The sequence below is a fragment of the Myodes glareolus genome, chromosome 10, assembly GCF_982192425.1.
Source record: "Myodes glareolus chromosome 10, mMyoGla1.1, whole genome shotgun sequence".
Lineage (NCBI taxonomy): Eukaryota > Metazoa > Chordata > Mammalia > Rodentia > Cricetidae > Myodes > Myodes glareolus.
The window spans coordinates 85,114,249-85,141,094 of record NC_142035.1 but is presented as its reverse complement, the minus strand read 5'-3'; the positions used below and the strand labels follow the sequence as shown (position 1 = coordinate 85,141,094).

General features: G+C 45.4%; 1 protein-coding gene across 2 annotated transcripts in view; it reads right to left on the bottom strand.

The window, feature by feature from the left end:
- The window catches only part of Ext2 (exostosin glycosyltransferase 2), a 133,912-nt gene that overhangs the window by 22,906 nt on the left and 84,160 nt on the right, over positions 1–26,846 (bottom strand). For both annotated transcript variants that reach the window (XM_085696644.2, XM_048443570.3), the window contains exons 9-10: positions 20,416–20,605; positions 12,164–12,330 (exon numbers count right to left, since the gene is read on the bottom strand). In XM_085696644.2, coding sequence (XP_085552770.1) covers positions 12,164–12,330; positions 20,416–20,605 — 357 coding nt within the window. The remainder of the gene's footprint in view (positions 1–12,163; positions 12,331–20,415; positions 20,606–26,846) is intronic.

The window sequence follows — 26,846 nt, the reverse complement described above, 5'->3', positions numbered from 1 at the left end:
TACTCCTCCACAAGGAGTAGCATCCTCATCACCTCCACAGACTCCAGCAGCTTTGTTGTTCTGTTTAACTTGTTGATATGAGTAAAGGACACGGTATCTGTGGGTCCCCACAGCCACTCTGTTTCTTGATGGTTACTGTCCTATCCAGCTGAGAAGAAATAGCCTCTATTTCCATTCCTTTATGGATTCCTCCATATTTGTCTCAGCTATATAAAAATTGAGTTTTGAAGGGCCCTAGATAAGTCACAAACTGAGCTTGCCCAGAACCCACAGTAGTGCCATAAAGAAACATCTTTCTGTAGCGTTCCCTGGATCTCCAACAAGCCTGGCTGGGTACATCTCCAGAGCAGGACTGGATTCCCAGGGAGGTAAGCAGAAGGCAGAGGACCACGCGCCTGACAGAACGAGCCCAAGACTCACTCTGTACTCATTTGTTTCCAGATCCAGCAGCTGTGAGACTCCGGACAGACTGACACTCTAGGTAGAGCAACACACGGACAGAGAGGTGAACTTTATGTTTTTAAAGGCAGTGACAACAGAATCTACTTCTATAGTTCTGTGGGGTAGACAGTTTCCATGTGCAGCCATTGTATGAGAAGAGAAAAACCAGACTTTATTTAGAACCACAGATTGTATCTTCTCTCCTGCTGTCCCTGAATGCACATATAGATGGCTTTATTGTACCAATTCTGTTTAAAATATAAACATCACACCATCTCTAATTAATTCAATTAGCCAGGTCCCCCATCACTCATTAAAACCATGGTCTGGGTGAGTAGGTGCTGTTCTTCTGCTGGGCTCTCCAATCATTCCAACATTGTCTTTAGACTTTCACCACCTGGGTCTCACTTGCTTTCCTGTCTTCAGTCCCTGTCACCACGAATTTATCCTGAGATCAACTTCTTTTTACATACACCTCCCAAGAGACTCTTCTATCAGCCTCAGAGTCTGTTCATCCCTCTCTCAGCTGGCCCTCTACTGGCTAGCTAACCCAACATCCACTGTTAGCAGAACTTCTAGGCCCACACCGCAGCCCACACTCACTCTCAATTTCAAGCCTTGCTCTAGGTGACTCCTACATCAAGAAAACCCAGTTGGAGAAGGGACTGTGAGAAAAGAATGGGGTAAGCCATGATATTTTGCTGTCTTCTGCAATTGTTTTTTGAAAGTACGTAATTGGGCAGCTGTGAACAAAGCAATGTAAGTTCACATAATTTATTAGCACCCAAGAGGCCTGAGCAGCCTCTGCCACCTATGGATGTCCAAGTATCAGCATCCATGCCTGACAACACACAGCCGCTCTGTTCCTTCTCACTCCCGCATGAAGCCCTAACTATATTTATAGTCAACATCATTAGCCAAGAGCGTTTCACCTCTCTCAGGTGAAAAATGGCCAACACTTAAGTGCCACTAATAATTTTTTATGGTTGGAAATGTGGATCAAAGTATGAAAGGAAAAATAAATCCACAGGTTTGCACACTCAGCCAAGTCTCCATGGCGCATTTTCAACCACATGTTTTAAACTGTCTCTTGGAGGAGGGGGAGGGGAGTAGGAATAAGTTGCTTTTTATTTCCATGCTTTTTAGTGTCTGAAATAAAAGCAGAGATGGGGGGGGTCAAACATCCCAGTAACATTATACGCTGCTACCGTTCCCCAGGAGTCCCGCGCAAATGAGCATCAAGTACTGAATAGATACTTTCCTGGTAAAATACATAAACAGATAAATAAATTATCCCAGGCTGAAAGGAATCTCCCATCTGGTAGCTCACTAGAGCTTGTCAAACAAGTCAGAAACACGCAAGGCCAGAGAGGATCATTCCAAGCTCCTGACTTCAGGGATGGAGAGAGGAGGGAAAGTTTCCCAGGGCCCTTTGCCTTCCAAGAGGGAAAGTGGCCCCACCGAGACAGGCAAATAACCCGAGCTTTCTTCCAAGGAAATGATTACATCTAGCACTGGATCCAAATGTCTGTGCACTCAGGTCACAAGACTGGAAAAAAAAAACTGGTCTGACCTCATTCCCCAGACCTTACTCTGTACCGCAAAGTCTTATAGAGTCAATGCGCATTTAACATTTTCAAGACGTGGACTGACTTCTTTGTAGTTCCAGTCCTTGGCAGCAAAGCATGAAGGGATAGGGTTCTCTCTTCACATTCTCACTGTGTTTCTGTGAGCAGAACTAGGAATGCTGATAGGGTAGAGATCTGATCAGCTGCGAGGCTGGGGCAGGGTCACACCTGGTGGATGAAGCCTCATCTGTGTGCTTATATCACCTACTGGTGCTAAGATTTGGCAAAGGCCAGACAGAGCACAGCAGGACTCTCAAACTTCCTCTTGTAAAGGGACTGCAGAGTTTATGCTTTGCTTCCAAGCTAAAAGCACAGGGAGATTGCCCCATCACTCACCTGTGACTCTTTTTTGTGTCTTTGGGAAATGTGTTCTATGAGCTGGCATATAGTCTGCCCTATAACCCTTAAACATGGTGTGAAGCTTCCATCACAATGGTCTCTGTCAATCAAGCCTTCTAGCTCTTTGGCATGCACTACCTTAGAGCACCTACTTACTTGTGTAAATGGCACAATCTGGGGCCTGGGGCTGCACATGACACCTCAGCAGAGGTGCTTTCAGAACCACGAACAAAGCAGGACCTGGTCACCTCAGACTGCTCTGTCTCCAATAGCATAACCCGTGCATCCTCCTCTCAATGTCCAGTTTATGTGCAGCTGGTCTGAGCGCCACAGGATTGATTGCTCCAGATGTTTTTCTTCATGCCCAGCAGTTTGGCATGTTCCCATGTGGAGTCATAGCTTGGTTTACCTGCACTTCTGATTCCTCAGGGGTTGCAGAAAGTTTTTTGATCTAAAGTTCTGTCTCCAGATAAAAAGGTAAAAACTCTAGAAGCCTCTGTTTCTGGCTTCTTCCTTAGCAAGGATTCCAGATGGGGAGACCTTACTGTCACTGGGTTTTTCTATAGTCTCTTTGGCACAGCAGTAAAAAGACCTCTGGCACATTTTCTCTTCAACTCTCACAAAGTCAATATGGGGTTTTAGGTGGATTTTTTGGGAGGGTGGGGTTAAGCTAGGATAATGGACTTTACTACAAACACAAAGTCTATAGACTAGAAGAAATGAAGATGCTGCTTTCATAGAAGAATGGGCAAGGAACTTTTGATTGTGTACAACTGAAGCACTCGGTTGACTAACCTAACCAGCTGCCTTAGTTAGTGAACTCACAAATGCAGCCTTCCTCCCAGGTGTACCCAGAACATTAACAACACAGGCCTTATGCTAAGCCAGTCCCAAGTAGCAGGTTTCTCAGCACAGTTGTATACAACCAGTAACAAGAGAGAAAAGGTAACTTAAAAATGTGACAGAAGCAAGCAGTGTTTTTTTATGGACCTATGGGTTAAAGAAGATAACATAAAGTAATTCACATAATATTTTGAACTTCAGGCTAACAGAAATATGACAAATCCAAACTTGAGAATGAGGGCTGGGGCCCCTGAGTCTGTGGGTAAGAGTACTGGCTGTTAAAACAAGCGGACCTGAGTTAGAGTTCCATGTGAAAGTTTGGCATGACTGAACACGCCTGTTAAGTCCAGCTTTGGAGAAGGAGACATGTGGGTTCAGGGAGGTTGTTGGCTAGACTGCAGGTTCAGTGAGAGTCTGTGTTAAAAAAAACAGGGTGGAGAGTTACAGAAGAAAACACCTGACATTCTTCTTTGGTCTCTGAAACATACACACAGTCACACATACACAAAACAGACACACACACACACACACACACACAAAGACACACACACATACACTGAACTTGGGAGTGGATACTTTAGTTTCCTCATTTCCACTTTGATCTTCCTCACATCTCTCTTTGGGGGAGGCTTGTTTGCTCATTTGTTTCACCTGCCCGGGCTGCCCTTTCAGCACCAGTGGCTTTCAACATCCCTAACAAACAGCCTGTGCTCAGGGCCACACCTCAGCTAGCTCTCCTCCTGAAAGCTGCAGTCTTCTTGGGTGGTGGGAAGACCCCAGCAGCATTCTCAGTATTTCCTTTGTCGCCATTTCCTTTCCTGCCACTGTGACAAAAGCAGCTAAGGGAAAGGGGTTCATGTGGCTCACAGTTCCAGATTACAGCCCAACATGGTGGGGACGTCCCAGCGGCAGGAATGCGAGAGAACTGGTCACAATGCATCCAAGGACACAGCAGAAAGCAATGGATTAATGTGTGCAGAGACAAAGAGATCCCTGGACCTACTAGCCAGTCAACACAGACTGGGTTCTTGTCCTAACAGGAGACCCTATCTATAAATAATGATTGAAGAAGACAAGCAGTATTGACCTCTGACCTCCAAATGTGCCCACACACCCATATCCACACACACATTTGTACAAACCCAAACACACGCCCTTACACGCACATGCGTGCACACACACACACACACACCTTTGATTTAACATATTCTGCAAGTTATAATTGTCCACGAAGTTTGTATCGATTTCTACGAGGTTTTGTAATCGTCTGCCAGTGACTGACATCTGTACTCACAACTCTTCAAAGCTTAGCTGTCCTTCATCCTCATGTGCTACCTACTGCACAAGGGGAGGTGTGAAGGATTTATTTTTGGTTCATAGATTCTGGGATTTCAAGCTACAGCTTTGTGATCCCATGAGCTGAGGTAAACTACCACAGCCTCAGAAACGCAGGGGAGAGAGCAGCAGGAAAAGGGGCTCCCTGGGAGCATGCCAAGTGACCTGCTTCCTCCACCTAGGTTCTACCTCCCTGAAAAGCCCACAGCCTCCCATTCCACACCCCCAGTTAGGAATCCAATGTCCACATTAGAGCGTGGGGGTCCATTTCATAATCAAGCCATAATAACACTCTGCCTCAGGGTCCCAAAGGCTCATGGACATTTCATAGCACAAAATGTATTTAGTTCACCTCTAGGAGTCCCCAAAATCTAAACAGTTCCAACGTTGTTTGAAAGTTCAAAGTCTCCTCTGCGTCTCAAGCAAACCCTTAGCTGTGAGCTGCTTGCTGTAAGCAAACAGCAAGTTACAATGACAAGGAATAAACATTCCCATCCCAGAAGACAGGACAGCAGCATGGGAGGATCAAAGCGAGATGCGCAAGGGCCAACACCACCTTCTGCAGCTCCTCATCTGCTGCCCTGGATATGTGGCAGCAGGATGTGTGCTCCAACACAACTCCTGGCTCTACCACCTTGAGTTAGCATCTGTCGAGGCCTCTGTCCTGAGTATAAGTTCCACTTATTGCCTACGGCTTTCCTAGCAGATGTCCTGGGTCCCTGGTAACTTTAACCCCCTCGAGGAGCCACTACATTTTAGTATCACCCCACAATTACCTGCACTGCTCTCCTAGCAGCTGCCTGCTGGAATCCCAAGCCTGCCGCAAGTTGGCTCCCCCTCATTTCTTTGAAATGTTGGTGGAAGCCTCTCCACCCTTCAAAACGAGCATCAGGTGGACAATACCAAGGCCTCCCATACTTCTCTAGGCAGCCCTAGGCAGGATGCTCTGTAGGCATGATCTTGTCAAGGGAAAGTATTTTAAATGAGTTTACAATTCTGTACCTTGGAACCTTGGGGAGATCTGGCCAATAGCTGATATTCCCTCAGGGTGTCTTTCTATTGTCTAACCATAAAGAGCTTGGCTTCTTTCTAATGATACCAATTCCATTGACAACCACACACTCCTTGTCTGCAACTTTCAAAGAGTTCCTTTTCTGTTCAGACTGCACAATGTTTTTGGATCAATCTGCCTTACTTTTTACAACTATTTCTTGCTATAAATCTAGCTGAAAGCAGCTACCAATAGTCATTCCACAGTCTGAAATGCTACATGTTTGACTGGGGGCTTCACCCCATCTCCTGGCACGAGCTCCTTCCTCTGAGAGTTGCCTCAGTCCAAACTCCACCTCCGAGAAAGCCTGCAAAACAATGACCCCTCCCCAGGGAGGGTCAAGAAAGCCTGCCAAATGGTAACCCCTCCCCAGGGAAGATTGGGACCACTCCCACAGGCTATTTAAACTGCCCCCAAGAGAATGAACACATGGCCTCCAGGTTTCACATGGTCTCCCTTCTCTCTCTCTCTCTCTCTCCCTCCCCCCCCCCCTTCATGCTTTCCTGGGGCCACCCAGGAGCACTCCATTAAACATGGGCATCTTTAATTCGGTTTGATTCGGTCTGATTAGGATTATTTGCATCAGTGGAGAGGTTTGTCTTTAAGGAAATACTTAACACTACACTGTCTTGAAATTTTCTCTACCAAAGTTTTAGGACACATAAAAAAGGTAGACAATTTTTTTGCCAAAATGTAACACAAATGGCTTTTGGTCTAATTCTGAACAGAGACTTTGTTCCTCTGGAACTTCATGAACTCAGCATTTACTGTCTACCTTTCCATCAGTGTTCGTCTCTTCTGGGGTCCATTAGTATGGCCTGCAAAGCTCCGCATACACCATTCTAGAGCTTCTGTAGTTCTTCAAATTCTTGCAATTCCTCATGTAAACCTGCTCCAAAGGCTCATGAGTCAAATGGCCAGGATCAGTCACAGCCAGGACCCCACTCCTGGTATCCATTTTCTGTATTAGTTATTTTTCTCAACAAGGAGACAAAATACCTGACAGAAACAATTTCTGGGCAGAAGGGTTTACTTTGATTCGTGGGCTTCCCAGATTTCAGCCCACAGTGGCTTGGCTCCAGGAACCTGGACAAGACATCGTGACAGGAAGAGTGTGAGTGGAGGGAAGAGAAAGAGGGAGGAGAAGGAGAGGGAAGGGGAGGAGGGAGGAGAATGAGGATGGAGAGGAAGGGCACATTTACTACGGAAACTATTACAGTTCCTGATAATGACGATTTTTGTTTTTCTTTTTGAGTGGCCAAACTTGGGGGTTAATCTACTTCATTAACCTTTTCAAAGAGCCAGTTTTGGACATGTTAACTTCCTCTGTTGGTTGGTTTTGGACTTGACCGCTTTAACACTTGCTTACCCTTATTCTCTCCCTCTTCTCACTTGCCTCAAGTTTTACTTTTCAGTTTCTTTTTGGTCACGAGTTTTAGGTTTTTATTCTTTTCTAGTCTGGTAATTTATGATATAAATTTTTTCCTAAGTACTGTTTTAGTTGTATTCTGTAATTTGATTTTCCAAGTTTGAAACTTACAAATACTAATTAATTAATTTTGAGACAGAGTCTTGCTATATTTCCCAGATTGGCCCGGAACTTACTATGGAGTACATGCTGGCTTCTAGCTTGTAATCATCCTGCCTCAGTCAAGGGCTGTGATTACAGGTGTGAGCTGCTATACCTTGCTTTGTGTTAGATGTTTACCTACAGTAGAAGTATGGTCATTTTAAAAATATGTATAAGAAAATGTTGCAAACCACTGAGTAAAAAGACCTTATCATCTGTAGTGATCGGACTGGCTCTTCTGTTGACAATTACCTACCAAGTGTCAGGTACTATGGAACGCTGGCATGTGGCTGTACCCTCTGGGGCTCACAGCTGTGATGATCCTACACAAGACCTGCACAGACATAACTGACTAACATTACATCATGGAGAAAGAGAGAGATTCATGAGACCCATCCTCTCCCACAACAATAGATAGGCAGTTAATGGTCGCCAGGACAGTGACTGACATTTTCTTCATTAGTGTAGTACTGGTAAGTTGCCCATACTACTGTAAGTAATCATAAATAAATTAATTGGATCCCCAAGATAAGACTTGAATGGAATGCTTACTTTGGTCTGCTGGAGTCCATTTATGGAGAATAGATGTTTCTTGTCTCCTCAGGATTGTGCACATAACAGTGGTCAACTCTAAATTCTGTTTCTCTGATTTACATGTCTAAATTTTAAAGAATTCCAGTGTCTTGAATGATGCAACTTTATGGTAAGTCTTAAAACAAGGTAGTGTAAATACTGCAAATTATTTCCCAAAAAGGGTTTGGTTTTTGCAAGGCTATTGTAGTCCCACTAAAAGTTTAGAAATCTGGGGCTGTGGCTCTGCAGGTAAGAGGGCTTGTTCTGCAAGCATGAGGACCTGAGTTTGGATCCCAAATGCTTACACAGAACAGACGAACAAAAACCAGCCCTGGCTGCACACGCCTGCAACCTTAGCACTAAGGATCAGAGACAGGCAACCACTGATCTGCTGCCCCAACACCGCATTTTCTAGAATTTCATACATGTGATCTCATAAATAAACTCTGTTCTCATCTTCATCTTACTTTATTAACTGAGCATAATCATTCTGAAAAGTACATACACTGCTGCATGTATCAACAGTTTATTCTTATTTATTACTGAGCGCTAGGGATATGGATCAGGTAGAGTGCTGGCCTGTCTCTGGGTCTGATCTTCAGCACTCCAATGCCCCCAGCCCCTCCCCCAACAAACCGTATTTACTGTTTAATCAACTCCTATTGCAGGATATGCTGCTGCTCACTTACTCATGGGACTGACAGACAGACACTGGTTTTGTTTTCCTTCAGGTTCTGGCTATACTGAATAAAGCTTCTTTGAATATCAGTGTACACGCATTTGCATAAACGGGTTCTTATTACTCTAGACCTTCGATGCTGTGGGAAGAATGATGGGCTGACATGGCAGGTGCTGCTACAGCTTGGATGTGGCATGTCCCCTCATGTTCACATGGTGAGTCCTGGCCCTCGGTTTAACAGTGCAGAGGAGATATGGGAACTTTAAGAGGCATGACTTGACAGGAGGTTCTGGGGTCAACAGGGGTACAGTCATCAGAAGGAATTAAAGGATCTCTGGTAGGTCTCAAAGCCCGGTAGAGATGAGCTGTTAGAAGACCTGCTACTCTTTGACTTCTTGTTTTGACATGTGATGGCTTCTCCCATACATGCTCCTCCTCCTTGCCTCTTGCTAGGGGCAAGCCAATGCTGGCACCTGCCTTTGAGTCTCTAGAACTGGAAGCTGAATTTCTCTTTTATAAAGCCATTCAGCTAGGTGTGGTGGTACACACCTATATTCTCAGAACTCAGGAGGTGTAGGCAGAAGGACCAGAAGTTACAGTCATCCTCTAACCAAGTACGGAGTTTGAGGCTAGCCTGGGCTCTATAAGATTACATATCAAACAAAACAAAACAAAACAAAACCCCAAAGCTAGTCTGCCTCAGGTATCTTGAGACACACACACACACACACACACACACACACACACACACACAATGTGTGTTTATTATTTATATATAACATTTCAAATTCTGCTTCATTACACCACTGCATCCAGATTATGAATCAGCACAGAGCAGAAGCTAAGGGTCCGTACCTCGTGCACATGCACTTTAGCAATAGGGATCAGTTATTCATCAAAAACTCACTGAGTAACTGCTGAGTTCAATAAACTGAATTAGGCATGGAGGGTGCTGATCTCTCTCCATGGTTCCTACCCTGGTGCTCATATTCTAGAAGAAAAAATGGACACTAAACAGCAAATCTCTGTGGTAATGACTCCCTTGTTTTTTAAAAGAGGTACCAAGTCATCCGCAGCTCACCTAGCCTGAGACTGGAAGCTTCTCTGAGCTATCAGGTGAGAGAAAGAGTGGAAACTCAGGAAGCCATAATCCCAACAGACTCTGCTGAGTGCCAAGAAATGGTCTGGGCTCAGATACAATTCCCCTAGGAAATGTTAAGTTGGGAGCGTCGCCCCCAAGCCTGGGAGTTAGTTGTATTGGTCTGGATTCCAAATTTAAGAGAGCTCCCAGAGGAGAAACACGTGGTCTCTTTTCCTTCCTCCCGGTGGTAGCATTTGTGGCCTCCCGGTTCCCCCTCAGGGCCACCTGAGAGCACAGGAATCCCATTAAACCTGGATATTTGTTAATTTGGCTTGTTGTGTTTTGGCTTGATTGGGATTTTTGCATCGGCAGAGAGCTTGCGCTAGGAAAAATTCCTAACAGTATTAATTTATTTATTTACTTAATTGAGATTGTTAATTGCTGCATGAAAATTAACTCTAGGCTTTGGAGTGGAAGCTGGACTTAGAAGCACAGTGTCCTCCATCTTCTGAATCCACACTCAAATGAGCACCGTCAGAGAAATACTTTGAGCAGAGAAGTCAACAGGAACAAGTCTCAGAAACCCCAGGAGAACCGCGGCACGGTCACGGTGAGGACTGCAGTTAGAGTAAGGGTGGTGGCACTACTGTGGCTTCTGCCAAGTGTTCCCTGAGCTGGCTGTGTGGCGGGAACTATGATATTTATCTTGGGAGGGGAAAACTGTCACCGCCATTGTAGGAAAGAATAAGCTAAGAAGCAGGTTTCATCTCAAGGTTGAAAGAGATCTTGGAAATACATTTAGCTTAGTTTTCTTGATTAGACCTCCTTCACAGTAACCAGAGACAGTGACCCAATAGAGTCTGCCTATCTGGGCAATATCTTTGAATATCCTTGTTCCCACTTCACTTTTGCCAAGAAACTGAGCAAACAGGTACATTTTGGAACTATTGTACTGATAAAGATGTCCTCTCCCCCTGGTTTGCCTAGAGAAACACTTTACAACTTTCTTTCTACATAAGTGGGAAAAATGGTGTCTCAGGATTTCTACTGCTGTGATGAGACACCAGGCAGCCTGGGAAGGAGAGGGTTTATTTCATTCCACAACTTGTAGTTCATCTCCAGAGAAGTCAAGGCAGAAACCCGGAGGCAGGAGCTGATACAGAGGCCATGGAGGAGTGCTGCTTACCGGCTTGTTCCTCATGACTTGCTCAGCCTGCTTGATTAGAGCACACAGGACCAAGACCAGGGATGGCACATCTGGGCCCTCCCACATCAATCATGAATCAAGAAAATGCACCAAACACTAGGTCACAGACTAATCTGGTAGAACATTTCCTCAACTGAGGTTTTCTCTCACAAAATGACTCTAAGCTTGTGTCAAGGTAACATAAAACTGGTCAGCCAATGTGGTACAGCAAATTGTCATTCATATCCTAGGTATGATGACCTAAGCCACTTCCTATGGATGAAAGTAAATCCGAAAGATGAGAGAAAGCAGGTCTGCCAGGTACTCCCCCAGTTCTCACCACCGAACATCTGACCAGAGGGTCCCAAGTTCATCTGTGCCAGAATGGCTTTCTCTCACACTCAGATGGGACTAGGTTTAAAAGCAGCACAGAATGGGGAAAACTTAGCATTTAATTTTTGGTGGTATATGTGTGTGAATTCCTCTTCCTTCCCTCTTAAATCAATCTTTAAAAACTCCAAAAGAAATTTATGTAATAAGTATATACGCAAAAAATATGGCTGTATTCAATAAATTTTCACTTTTTTAAAAAACAGGTTCTCACTGTGTGGCTCTGGATGCTCCTAACTTGCTATGTAGACCAAACTGGTCTCAAACTCAGAGGTTCTCCTATCTCTGCCTCCCTACCTCTTCCTCCACCAGAATTAAAGAGGTACATTATCATTTTTTTAAGAACCCGAAATTAAACAGATCCTGAAAAACCAAAGGAAATGTTTCCTTTCTCCCAAAGGCAGTGACCATGGGACAAATCTCAGCACTGTTCCCTGTCCAGTAGGAGCCAAGAGGTTTGTATACTCTACTGGGCTTTGTCAGATACCTCGGTAACCCCCGCAGTGTGAGCTTTGCTGTGTCGGCCTGCATCTCACACACATCCTCCCACTGCTTGTCAGCTCCCACTGCTGCATGCCAAGCTTCAACTCTGGCACTTTCCCTGGGGAGACCTTTCCTGGTCTCCATGCTTAACCCCTGAACTCAGTCTAATCCATCAGCCGCCCCAAAGGAGCAGTGACAGAGACAAGTGGCCAGTTTGTCCATGCAGAGCTCAGAGAGCAAGCCATCCGCAGGCTGCTTTCCAAACGTGTGCCAATGCCTCCACTTCTGGACTCACGTTTTTTACTGCTGTAGAGCCAGGTGGCTGGGGACACAGGAACACTCTGCTTGGAAACATTGATTAGACTGTTCAGTGATAAAGACAGGTCTTAGAAAAGGGCCCCTGGGACTCTCTCTGGGACAGTTGTCACTGGGGAACTGGGCTTCCCCAGGACTTCAAAGAAAGCTTTCTAGCCCACTCTCAGGCATATGACGGACAGATGAGCAATCACGGCTCTAGAGAATGAAACACTTAGCCTTTTGGTGAACTGCTGAAAAGAGCCTTACCTCATAACCAAACTGCAGCTCGTCAGAGGTCAGCATGATGATGTCATCATCGATGGCCAGGACAGCCTCTGTCTCAATCTCATCGTAAGGGAAAAAACGATTACTCAGCTTGTTTTCTGCAGTCCTCACAACTTTCAAGGGAACACGGATCTTAGGCCAGAGAGACTCTGGAAGAAGAATAAAAGGAGGCCTTTATTATTCACCTAGCTCTGTGAGGAGTCTGAACACCCTGTCCTACGCAGGCAGGGGTGGCTTCCATGAGGGACTCTTAAGTGCAGCAGTCCCAGTTGTGAGGGGAGGCTCCCACCAATGCACCATCCTCCTCAGGCCTTTACGGCACTAGCAATTCTCAACTGCTCCAACTCCCACCTGGGGTCACAAAAATCGCCAGTCTCGGGACCTTTCCTCCCTGAGCTTCACCTCTCTGGGCAGACACTCTGCAAAGCGCTTCTGCACCAGTGCGCTCAGCTCAAAACCGTCCTGCAGGTCTGCGAGGAAACGCAGCTCCTGCCTGAGGATGGCAGCCATGGTGGGTGCTGCTTTCCTAACTCAATACTTCACCATCCCTCCTTGACTTACAGGCTTGGTTCCTACGCATGACCAATTTACAGAGCAAGTATCAGATTTCAAAGTCTGATTATGTGGGATTTCCTAGTATACAGAAAAACAGCCACTTGTGACTCTCCCTGTCCTGACCCCATTTTACTGTGAAATGATTGCAGCAACTTAGCTGATGGCTCACTACTGTAAATTCTGCACTTAGCAAAGCATGAAGGCTTTCCTTCTTTTTCCTCTTCCCCTCTTCAACAGTGGAGATGAATAAATTTCGCAGCACAGTGCCTGGCAGACGGCAGGCACTCTCCAACTATTAGCTGTGCTTTTCCTTAGAAATCTCAGCTTATTACAAGACAAAGCATTTTTCTGAGTTCTAGTTAGTGGCAGCAAGGTGGGTCATTTTAGATTTAACACACCACCCTGATCATCTGGTGGCATAGTCGCAGCTCAGTCTTCCTATGCCTACTTTTCTGTTTGTTCTTTGAGACACGGTTACTATGGAGGCAAAGCTGGTCTCAAACTTGTGATGCTCCTGCCTCAGTCACTTCAGTGCTAAGATTATGCTCCTGGCTCACTGTGCCCACTTTTAGGTAGGGAGAACTCCCGCCTCACAGACTAATGAAGCTGAAGACATGGAACTCTGGCCCTGTTAATTCCACAAGGCAACAAAACAGCTCCATTCCTCCTCTGTTCAGGAAAGCGGCTAGCTGCTAGAGCTAAGTGGAAACACGCTCTGTACTGGATGGAATCCGGACTTTCACTCAGGGCGTGTGTACAGCTTGTTCACCCCACAGGCATTTCCACATTCTTTACCTATATATATCCAAAGAATCACTCGAGACGATGTCCATAAAGAGCTAACTTGCCCCTGTAAAGTCTTTGATGGGGAAGTTTTAGAGAGTGATGAAAGCCAAGGAGGATGATATGGGGTGCAGATGGAGGCCCAGAATGAGTCACGGCTCCGCAACACACACATTCACTTTCCCTGCACTAGGTGAAATCTGGGTACCAATTTAACTTTGACTAAAGGAGCCTCTACGAAAATGGTGCATGGCCATTGGCAGCCCAAGGCAGGGCCTAAGAGAATTCTGGCCTCTTTTCACCTGTTCTGGAGAAGGGCAGTCTTAGCCGCAGGCTTTGGCACTCCAGCTGGGCAGACAGACTGGAGTGCAGAAGCAGAGCGTGATTACAGCAACCCCCACATGTGTGACTTTAACCCAGAAAGGCTGTGTTTAAAACATTAGAACAGGTAGAAGAGGCAAAATGACACCTTAGGGTACACAGGAGAACAGTGCGTCCAAAACAGCTTACGTTCTCTGAGTCTCTGACATGGATCTAGCTCGTCTACATAATTCCATATGGAGAACTGAAAAAGACGGACCAGACTGGCAAGTTCAGTGCAAAGGGACGAGCTCACTACCGTCTCTGCCATATGCAGCTTTGTGATTTAGGCAAATTATCAACCTGGGGCTCATTTTTCTTAATTGTGGAAGATGAGGAGGACAGCAGCTTCCTCACAAGACTGCAATGAGAAACTGGAGAGGATGCGTGTGTGACACACTTAGCACAGTCCCTAGGACGTGAGAAACTGGAGAGGACGCGTGTGTGACACACTTAGCACAGTCCCTAGGACGTGAGAAACTGGAGAGGACGCGTGTGTGACACACTTAGCACAGTCCCTAGGACGTGAGTAGCACTGGATAATGGACTTACGGGCACCACGGCACCGTAATCTTCACAGAAGAATTCTTATGAAGTCCTGCAAACTCTGATTCTTTACTAACTGGAAGGTTACACAGATGGATAAGGGGATGACCCTGCTGAAGCAGGAGGAACCAAGGTCAGAGCAATAAATCTCCAGGCCTAGTCCACTGGTCAGCATGCATGGGGTCTTCCTTCCTTTTCCTTTACATTCTAAATGGAAGAGCACACCCTTAGATTTAGTGGCTAATCTCATGTCTGTAGCAGGTAGATCAGAAATGCCACCTATTCATTCAATGTAACCAGAAGAACATGACTTATGGGGAAAACCCCCTGAATTTATGAGAAAAAAAAAGTGATGCGAGGTGCCTTGGTAAGTCCACCGAATGAGATCCACTCCAGTCCAAAGAAGACAGAAATCCCTGGTATCATGGGTTCTGTAAGTATACTGACTGGTTTTTGTCCACACTAAGCATCAAAAGATGTAAGCAAAGGGAATGTCTCTACAATAGTGGCAAAGGTGTGTGGTGTTAGGTTTGACTGAAGCAAACCTTGAACTGGCCACTGCAGAAGGGCTCATTTGCATAGTGGTTCCCTAAGACCCGACATCCCCATCCCAGAGCTGAGTTCAATTAAGGAAGCATTGTAACCTCTTCCCTGCTGCTCCTTCTATGTGAGCTATCCCGACATGCCTACTAAGGACTGTAATAGTCACAATATGAACTGGGGATAGAGGGCAGCTCCTGATGTTAATTTAAACCTCGAACAGACTAAGACTAATGGTTTAATTTCAGAGAATTACGTTAGAATTTTGATGGGAATTGCATTGAATCTGTGGACTGATTTTGGTAGTGTGGTAGCCCCCATATGCTCCTGTGTTTGAATTCTTGGTCCCCAGTTGGTTCGAACTGTTTGGGAAGGATTAGAAAGTTGGTCTTGTTGAAGGAGCTGTGTCACTGGGGGTCGGCTGTGAGGTTTTAAAAGCATTTTTTAAAACCATTCCAGTTGTCTCCTTTCTGCCATATAGTTGTCTCAATGTGTAAGCTTTTAGCTACTGCTCTAAGCGCAACACCTGCTTGCCTGCTGCCATGCTCCCTGCCATGATGTCATGGATTCTACCACCCTCTGAAACCATGAGTCCCAAATTAAATGCTTCCTTTTATAAGTTACTTTGGCTATGGTATCTTCACAGCAATAAAAAAGCAACTAAGACATAGAATGGCCATTTTCACATTATTAATGCTATTAATATTGAGCATGGAGATCTTTCCATCTTCTGGTGTCCTCTTCAATTCTTTCTTCAGTGTCTTAAAGTTCTTATTTTGCATGTTTTCCACTTGCTTGGTTAAAGTTATCCCAGATAGTTTTTAGATGACGTCTATTTAGAAGCTTCACCCCTCCTAGTTAGCATTCGTGGTATGGAAGATGCTCTGCACACTGCTAGAGGAGAAGGATGGGCATTGATATCACCTGGCCAAGGACCCTACAACCTACAGCAGTGATCTGCCTGCCAGATACAGTGGCCCAACACTGGCACAAATATTATGGGAGTAATCAACTACTTTCTGATCGGCTCTAAGGTCCACTCGATGAGGTGAATCTGTATCTGACACCGCTGAGAACCCGAGACTAGCTAAGTCATAGGTCTAGGGGAAACCACACACTATTGTCCTGCTAAAGGAACACAGCAATAAAATGACTCCAAATGACACTCTGCTGTACTGATGGATCAGTGCCTTGCTCAGCCCTCATCAGAGAAGTTTCTTCTTGCAGCAGATGGGAACTAAGACCCACAACTGAGCAACATGGACAGAGTGAAAGACAATAGAGCACTCCATTCTCAGTGGGTGTCTTCATCACAGCCTTCCCCTCAAGGCTCAGAGATCTTTGTGGAAGAGGAGGGAGAAAGATGGTGACTCCAAGGAAACAGCGTCTTCCAGACACAACAGGACTTCTGCACAAATGAACCCACAGAGACTGTGACAGCATGTACAAGGCCTGCACAGGTTCAAGCCAGACAGGCTCCCCTCCAAGCAATAAGCTATCTGTAACTGATACCTAGTGGCGAGTCTCACCGGGTATACAAACCATACTCAGGGCAGGCCCACTCCCAGAAACAGGTGGACAACACAAAATGAACTCAATGGTATTTTTGTAGATCTTTAATCTCATTTCATTTTGTTTGGGCATTTTGTCTTATAGGTCTTTTGTTGTTTTTTTTTTTTATCTTGACTTCTGCTTGTGTGTGTGTGTGTGTGTGTTGTTATTTCTTGTTTTAAAGAGAGCAAGAGAAAGAAAAGGAACATAAACTTGGATAGGTAGGGAGATGGGGAAGATCTGAGCAATACTGGGGAAGGAGAAAGACATGACCAAAAGATATCATATAAAAAGGTTTTTTGTTTTTTGGTTTTTTTTTTTTTTTGCCAGGTGGTAATGACACATGCCTTCAATCCCAGCACTTGGGAGGCAGAGGCAGGAGGCAGATCTCTGTAAGTTTGAGGCCAGCCTGATCTATAGAGTGAGTTCCAGGATAGCTAGGGCTACACAGAAAAACCCTGTCTCAAAAAAAACAAAACAAAACAAAACAAAAAACAAAAACAAAACAAAACAATCCTCAGGAATAAAAAAAAAGAAAGAAAAAGAGAAAAAAAAATCTTTTCTTTTCTTTTTTTTTTAAAAAAGTTATCAAACACACAAAAACTTTAAAGATTGAACTACACCTGGAAAAAATGTGCATGGCTAGGCAAATATTCTCTATATCCATCAAGTTTAGAGCTGAAGATCTGGGAGGTAGGAAGAGGGGTATTGGCCTTCTTCTTTTGACACACCTCAAAGACGATGTGCTGAAAACTCATTGGAGATTCTATTGCCTCACCTACATATTTATTTAAACTTTAAACCCAGCAATTTAGACTTAACTATAACCCAAAGTTAAAAGTATTTGATTGGGTTGGAAAACGAAAAAAAAAAATTGGGACGGAATAGACTGCTGCCTTCGTTAATCCACCCAGCAGCAGACATGCTAACCACAATATTTATCTTAGCACATGTAGAGAAAGTGAAAAACACCACATTCACCTCTAGTATTCAAAGCTCTATGCTTGTCTGTTTCTTCTTCTTTGTCTGATACGTCGATGAAGAAGTCTGATGCCTGCGCTGACACAAGGACAACAGCTGGCAGCCGCCTACCAACTGAACAAACAGCCCGCAGGAGACCACAAATGTGACCACGCTCTCCCAGAACAACTGCAGAGACAGCCGGCCCGGCTGACACATGCCACAGCCTAAGACTCCTCAGGCTTTTTCCTCCTTAGACTCAAGCATTCAAAAACTAAACTAAACTCATGGTCATAATATTAACCACTATATTTTAGTAAGGTCTACCAAAAATTAACAAGGCTACAATGCAGGGCTTTACTCTGTCTTTCATCTCTCAGTGCTGGAAGCAAACAACCTCTTCCTCCTCATACCTGCCCCGAGAAGTGTCTAAGACCCATAGCTGGTAAAGTAGCTTCCAGGAGAAGCCTCTTTGGCAGGCTTTATGCACTATTTTATTTTTGACTGGCAGATGACAACTGTGTGTGCTTACAGGGCACAGAGGGATAGTTCAGTACATATTTGGCCAGTGGAAAGAGCCAATCAGTCACCAGCATCTCTATCACCAGCAGGCAGAGCCTATAGCTGGTCTTGAGGGTAGGGCTGAAGGATGGGGTTCAGTGGCCATCATCTAAGATGGCCTTAGAGACAGGAGCAAATACATGCACATGGCTGGAAGGAATGTCTCACTTCTTAAAGCAGGAGCATCCGCTGTAAGTGAAGGGGCCAGTCAACAGGACACGACCTGGGCCTCCAGTTCACTTCACTGGGAAAAGGCAGCTACAGCTCACGAAGCCACGAGTCCCAGAGATGCTCTTTCTAATCCCTGCCCTCATAGTTTAAAATTTTTTTTATGGCCAGGCAGTGATGGCTCACATCTTTAATCCCAGTACTTGAGAGGCAGAGGCAGGCGGATCTCTGAGTTCAAGACCAGCATGGTCTACAGATTACGTTGCAGGGCAGCCAGGATAACAGAAAAACTCTGTCTTGAAATAATAATAATAATAATTCTTTTGTGGTTTTCTTCCCTCATCATCCTTGTCTTTCCATCTTAGATTATGTCAACACCTTCTTATCCTATACCTTTCTTTTCCACCATCACCACCACCACCATCACCACCACCACCATCACCACCATCATCATCACCATCACCATCACCACCACCATCACCATCACCACCACCACCACCATCACCACCCCCACCACCACCATCACCACCACCACCACCACCACCACCACCATCACCACCCCCACCACCACCATCACCACCACCACCACCACCACCACCACCACCACCACCACCACCACCATCACCACCACCACCACCACCATCACCACCACCACCACCACCACCATCATCACCGTGAATGGATTTTAGGTGTGTTCTATAACACATAGTATTCCTTTCTTATTAAGAATCAGCCAAACAAAACACAGTCTGAAAAAAGAGTGGCATAATAAAAAAGCAGCTATGTTCTGGGGCATCACCTAGGGCTTTTACTCAGAAGGGCTATTTACTGGGCCAGAGAAATGACTCATCAAGTAAAGGCCCTTTTTGGACCACAAGATAATCTGAGTTTGATCCCAGGAACTCACGCAAAAATGGTATGTGAGCTGGTGAGACAGTCAGTAAAGGTGCTTGCCACCTAGCCTAACCATTTGAGCTCGATCTTCCAGACCCACATGGTAGAAAGACACAGTCTTGCCAGTTGTCTTCTGACCTCCACAATAGCATGTTGATAGACAGACAGACAGACAGACACACACACACACACGCTGTCCTCAGATCTCTACACGAGTGCTGTGGCACACATGCACCTACATACACGTACATCATCATAACAGACACAATAAATAAAGTTCTAACTGTGGCTCCTCAAACCTAAAAAGAGAGCATATGACTCTTCCAAAGACTAAACATGCCACAAAGAACATTTTTAAAGAACATGTGTTGGGAGGCACTAAAGAATTTTCACCAGCAAATTCTGAGTTGCCTCAGAAAGAGAAATAAGGCTGTCTCCCAGCCTGGACTCTGGATCTACTGCTGGTGGTTTCCGGGGCTAGCCATGGTGACTTCAGTGTAACCAGTTAAAGGGACCGGTCATAAAAAGCACAGATACTACTGTCAGGCAATAAACTAGACCTTATCAGTGACAGTGGTGCACATTACAAACTTCAAACTCATTCCTTGCTCTAATCCATCAGAAACTTCCTGGCTTTAATAGGCTCTAAATGGCAGGAGCTTTGAAGTACTGGGATTAGGGTCAGTAATGCACAGGCTGAATGAGAAGCTAAATGCAGGTGGGATGAACTCTTGTGCATCCTGAATTAAAAACAAATCCAATTAATCAAATAGGCCTCAACCCTAGCTGCCGTAGCAGATGACAGGGGTGGCCAACGCAGGGGACAAAGTGGTGGAGCAACTGGCCAGTTCCTGTGAGGATCTCCTTTAGACTGCAAGGCTACAGTGGCTGGGCAGCTGACCTCCCAACCAGAACTGGGGCTATGTTTTGTTTTGTCTTGGTTTCCTGAAGGAGGGCTCCATATCAGAACAGAGATAAGAAGCAGAAAACTAATGTCCTTTAAACTAAGTTTTCATGTAAACAAATCGGCTGGGATGGCAGAGGGAAGCTGAGGCCTGTTTTCTCAAGGTGGACAGCCTTTGATCCCCTTGACTCCTAAGCTCTCACACACTTGTGGCTCAGAGCATGCCAGGGCACAGAGTTCACTGGGCCACCCTAGAATCCTATGGGTAAAATGACTCAGAACAGCAGGGTCAGGTTGCCTTAGCTTGGTAGGGGATGGGAGTGTGTGTCCACCCTTAGTCAGTGCAACCAAGGGGTGCAGGAAAGTCCTAAATGGGCTCCACCAAAGCACTGTACCTCTTAATTCTTCTTACCTTCTGGGGGATTTTTATTCTGATTGTTCCAGACCACCAGCAGCTTGGACAGACTGGGCACCTTGGACACCTCAGTGATGACCCGGAAGAGGCTCTCCACACGGTCGTAGGTGAGGACGATGGCGGTGAAGCCTTGTGACTGTGGTGGGATCAGCGGGAGGAAGAGAGGGTTGCTCACACTAGTCCACTTCTGCAAGAGGACAGGAGGTGGGGGTCAGAGAAGGAGCTGCAGCAATACGAGCAAGAGCTAAACACTGTTACAGGGGTCCCCTCCACCCATCTGACAGCAATGAAATGGGTCAGAACACCTGAGCTGAGACGGCATTCCCACACAGCAGATTTTAAAGCACACATCTACCTCCCCCTCCCCCTCCCTAACTACTGAGATGGCTATTTATGACTACAAAAGAATATGACTCTATAATGGCAGGGAGATGGAAGAGGAGCAGAGAGGCTGAAGGACTGGAGAGGGCCACAGGGCAGAGTGGGGATGCCTGGGAGCGGAAACTCAGCGCTCAGGACTCACAACTCTGTGTAAAGGAGGGAGCTGTGGTGCTGAAAGCAGGGCTGGTTAAAAAGCTGTGTCAGGAAGGGGACTCCAGGTCACAAGCCCTCCCTTTCTCCAGCTCAGCCAGGTTGACTCTCTGTAGAAATGGACGGGATCTCCAGACAGGAACACAGGTATGGGAGGCAAACTCAGGGTAAAAACTCCAGTGTTGAGTGAGGAGCCCTATTGCTGCCTTCCCTACTCTGTTCCCAGCCATGTGGCTGTCTTGGCACCTCCAGTTCCCAGGGAAGCCCTCAGGCAGTACTTGGGTTCAGAAAGACCTTCTGATCAGCTCTTAGTGGCTCCCTCCTAATTATAAACAGATTCTAGAATCACAGACAGTTCAAGAGCATCTTCAACAGACTAAAGGAATAGGCTAAGCTCAGAACAGACAGACAATGGATACACAGAAACAAAACTACAAATGATATCCCCAGGGAAAGAAGAGTTTTCACCCATGAAAAAGTTATTTTTATTTTAAAATATCTATCAAAGAACTAGAAAGAACTCTTGGATGTTAGAAACCACGAGAGAGAGAGAGAGAGAGAGAGAGAGAGAGAGAGAGAATAGGACAGAAAAGAAGAAAAAAACAGGCTGCCCCAGAAAAACAAACAAATGAGCAAAAAACCCTTCCAAACCACCGAATATGAAAAAAATGAATCTATCAAAGAAATTAAATATGGCCTCAGTATATGATGGGAAAGGAAAAAGCTTCAGAAAGAAAAAACACAGGGGCATTTAAAATAGAGAGAGAAATAGACAAAACAGAAAGACAAAACAATGAAGCTAGTCACCATTTCTGCACAGGGGAAGCAGGGACACTCTCGGCAAAGAGGAAGGGTTGTGAAGGTGAATTTGATGGACAAGTTTTAAAATCTTTTCGTAAATTAGATATTTAGTCAAAATAAAGTTTTGAAAGTAAGAGAAAAAGGTAATAAAAGAAATGCAATCTTTTATCTACTATTAGAATGTCAAATAGTTTAAATATAACAATGTAAATAAAAATTCTGCTGTGCTAATGACAGATAATAAACTATTATTAAAATAATCTTACACATTTTAAAGGCTTCCTTAGGATAGAATTCATGTTCTCTACAACCCACCCATTTCAAGAATACAGCAGAGTATTGAAAACTGCATCCCATACTCCCTCTCACCCCCACATGCACACACATACACTATGCATACACAGAATACAATGGTGCTGCATATTACATTAAAAAACTGATGAAATATATGCAACGCTTCCCATCTAAGTCATTTTTTAAGTATACACTAAGTGTTATTAACTAGACCCACAATCGTATGTTAACATGCTAAAAGCCCATCGGGAGGAGAACGGACAAAGTCCCATCTGTCAGGATGGCTGCCCTGCACTGATTCCCCGGGTGCCCTATCAATCTCATCTGTGCATTGATAGACACCCATCACCACACGTGATAACAGCTGTCTGCCAGATGTGACAGTGCAGGCAAGGAAATGTACACAAACACATGGAGTACACATGAGACAGGAACTCAGGGAGTCTGAATGGGAGCCCTGCAGCCCTAATATGACCAGGATATGAAAGCCTATGTGGCCAGAGATGGTCGTCATTAGGCTTCACAGCCAAGAGAGCCATGACATTGTGCAGTCTGAGGACAGCGGCTGATTCTTCATCTTGTCCTGACATCTGTGGAACTGAACAAGTACTCCTCCAGGACCACTCAGGTGCTCTCTGCCATCACTGCCCCAACCCACATGCCCAGAGATGGTATGAAAACCATAACTTGAAATGGAAAAAAAGAGAGGGTGTTTTTTAAAAGAAGCATGTAAGACTATCTAATGTGTGGAACTAGGTGAGACTCAGTGAGTGGCACCTAAGTGCCATGCACAGGTTTAATGATAAGGCTTAATAAGCATTAGCTCATTTGAAACTCACAACCCAAGACAGGACTGTCCTCATCACAGGTGATGAGAGTTTCAGGGTTGAGACCTCAAATTGTGTTCAAGGAGAGCTAACTTGTCAGTGACAGACCTAAATAGCCCAGGCAACTTGACTCTGGAAGACCAGCCCCTCCCACGTTCTACACACACACTCAGCTGGGTAGGGCTTCAGGAAGTAGGCGGAAAGGAAGGCCAGCATTCGCTATATCTACCTCCTCACTAAGACAAAAGTCCTGAAAATTCTTGATCCTTATTATCAATTCTAGGCCAATAAATGAGAATCTATCCCTAAGAACCTTGACTGCAAAAAAATACATACAAAAACACAGCACACATACAACCCTGAGACAAAGTGGTCACAAAAATTTACAAAGGTAAATACCCCACAGCCACAGAAGGAAAACCGATTAAGACAACAAAACAAGGTCTGTGCTGTGGGAGGAGGGACAAGCATGCCAATGCACTTGGACGCCTGCACAGCACGCAGAGGAGGAGGGCCCAGAGACATGCAAAGCCAGCTTCAAAGAATGGGTGCCCTGGAATTTAACCCAAGGCACCCTTAAGGTAACTGGTTCTGATTTCAAGGCACTGCCAAGGGAAGGAGCCCTATCTGGTGAGCTGACAGATTTCATCCCAGGTGTCTTTAGGAAGTGGCAGTCGGGGAAGGGAAGAAGGAAAGGGTTCGCTGGGAAGAGCTGCCATGTCCCATACAACTGGCCTGTATCCCAGACAGGGCTGGGGCATCAGGGAAGGCAGCACATGCCGTGCAGATGGGAAGGAGCTTAACAAATTGAAATCTCGCCAGCCCCTTCCTGGAACTCCAGAGACTGAGATGAACAGGAGGCACATGTGAGCTACAGAACCAGCAGAGACAGACCATTCTACTGCGGGTACACTGCCAGGGCTCACTCCAGCGACTCCCAGGGTGAGTCAGCGCATTTGGAGCGAGTTTGGGAATCAGGAGGCCTTAATCTGCGCAGCGTTTCTCTTACTTAACAACTGTGCGACTTGGGCAAAGTACTAATGTCTTCTGTGCCTCAGTTTCTCTAGTAAATCTTCATGATATTGTTGTTACCTTTCTAGGTGGTGCTACTTGGCAAAAGAGAGGGGAGGTACAGTCCTGGGCATCCACAGACACTGGGGAAGTGAAGCCAATGGCTGACCTCGTATAGCTGTTCACATTGTTGTTTCCACGATCTGTTCCTTCCCTTCTGAGCCTCTGTTTGAACCACACCAAAGGCTCTGTGTGTGAGGGCAAGAGACATGACACCAGTGCCTGCGACACTTTGGATCCCATGACCCAGGCTCCACTTCTTTTGTCCTCTGCGCAGAGGCAGGAAGCCCGAATTTTGAAATAGTTTCTGAATTAATTAATTCATCTTAGAAGTACTTTCCAAGAATCTCACCATGCTCAGAAATATAGTATATTGCAATATTTCAATGAAGCAGAGGTCTTGCCAATGATCAGCGTTATGACATAATAAAACATATTTCTGTCAGCAGCCATTTCCTCATCTTTAAGAATGGGACTATGATAGTACCTATTTCCCTGTGGAATGATATTTAAATGAGACTGTGTATACAAACACTTAGGATAGAATACATGGCTATTAGTTTAAAGCAAACATGAAACAGACCTGATCCTCCCATTGTGTGTTTTTGTCTGCTACAGTGAGTTGGCAATGCAGAAACCATTCCTACCAGGGTTGTTTCAGGAACAAATTCATTATGTCTACATTTCCTAATCATATTCTCCAAGCCTCACTCACACAACAGTGAGGTAAACTAGGTGGGAAGGCCAGCAGGATAGAAAGACAAATTACAATGCTGAGCAGCAGACAGTGAAACAGTATCAAACAGGATCCCACCTCAGCAAGCAGAGATCCAACAACACCGCCGTACCCCGGGGAGGCAAGCTGCAGTGGGGACAAGCAGGAGGGCAGCTCTGAACAGCTTGTGCAGAAAGCTCAGCAGACGGGCAGGAGCCTGGATCCTGCAGGGTGATGTCTGAAGGGGGTATCAGAAAGGCTGAAGCCATACTGTGAGAATGAGAAACTCTTACGACAGACCTTTTCAGCTCTACAGCCGGCTTACTAGTTTCTTTTTAAGCTTTCTTCTCCCGAGTGGTGTTTTACTGACAAATGAACACGGCTACCTTTAAAGTTAACGAGAAAGCACCTTCTAATCGGGGCTCATGCCTGTGCACAAACTCTGTGCTACTGGGGTGAGGTCAACAAACCAAGCCCAGAGAAATATCTCACTGGAGAGGGACATTTCAAAAATGGCATTTAGTCACCTCTGAAATACCTTTCAGGACTGACCCCTGCTGGCTGGTCACAGAGCGTGTCTACAGTCTGGGACCTCTTGACCCCACTTTCTGCAGGAAATCAGGCAAATTTAAACCTCCATAATTTACTCAAGACTTTGGCTTCTGTCAGGAAAAAGCAAACAATGCTGGCAATTAATGCTGGAGGCTGATTAGGTCTCCACTATAGCAAGATGTACCCAACAGTGGGACAGGAAAGAAGACGAAGCCACCATGAGTTGGGACAATAGGTACCAAGGCAATTACCAAACCCATGATACCACGGGAAACTGCTCACTCCGATATATTATGAGGAGGATGAAGAAGTAGGTGTTGCTTTAATAAAGCACTGGCTTTGCCCCAAATGCCTGGCTCTTCTCTCATCCATCCTCTACTCTGATGGCCTTAACCCAACAATAGGTATTTGCTACGTAAGTTCCAAGAAGAAACCTTTCACTGTTAAACGGAAGTCACACAGAAGTAGATTATGGTAGCCATGGCAACTGTCCAGTCTCAGTGCAAGCCACAGAGAAGTGCTTGCTTTCATTTCAGTGGAAGGCTTGAGGCTCCTTCCCAGCAGACTCAGGTTTCAGGATGTCTTGCAAGGGAGGCCAAGGGAGACTGAGGTTAAAGTCAAAGGTAATCAAATGATTTCTCTTTCAAAAGACTCAACCTCAGGCAACTAGCTTGCACATGGAGGAAACTGTCCCAGTCTCTCTGCAGCCCTGTCCTGGAGTTCTTAGAATCAAAGATTATAGTAGCCCAAAGTCATTTTGGCCATGATTACTGTGCAGAAACAAAATGACCTTTGCCAGCTGTTCTGAACTGATGTTGCTAGGTTTACTTGGGGACTGTAAGAATCAGGAGGGAGAAAGCCTTGTTTCATGACCAATTCCAAGTCTCTGTCAATCTGATCAAACCCAATATCAGCACAGAAGACAGGGAACGCGGGAAACTCAATTCCCACTGCTTGCCACGTCAGAGATGCTTCATGTCCCCCTGTATAACTTTATTCAGAAACAAGAGAGGTGGACAGACATTTGAGTCAGCCTGTATTTGATGTAAACAGAGGTACTTTCCTGAGTGAAAAGTGAGACGTCAGAGAAGAGAGGAAGAGAGAACCGGCTGCTACACAGAAGCCTGGAGCCCATGTAATGAGTCGCCTTACCTATTCCTACCTTGATAGAAACGGCAGTCTTGTTGGTTGTTTTGAAGTTATCAACCCTTACCTCAATGTGGTTTCAATTATGAATTACCAGACTAAAGGGGTGGGGGGGGAGAAAGCTTTGATTTATTCTTTTTTGCTCCAATTATGCATGATGTGTTTCCACAGAAGACTTTGAAAAGTATTTCATCATGCCTCTTATCCTGCAGTGGTCAAAGGGCAACACTGACAGAGTTAACTCTTTCCTGCCTCGCCCAGGTTCAAAGAGACTGTGGCTGGACACGGGCCAAGGCTTCTGAAGCAAAGGCAGCACTGAGAGGGTTAAAGGTTTGCATCATGCTACTCTCTCGCAGAAGGGTGGTGTCCCCTGTCTAAATGGTGAGATGATATTTATGTTAATGGTGACTGGGAGATATGAAAGGGGCAATCAGTAATGTGGCCCATTCTGCCTTAACCATTAAACCTCTAAAGCCCTGACTAACCACAGC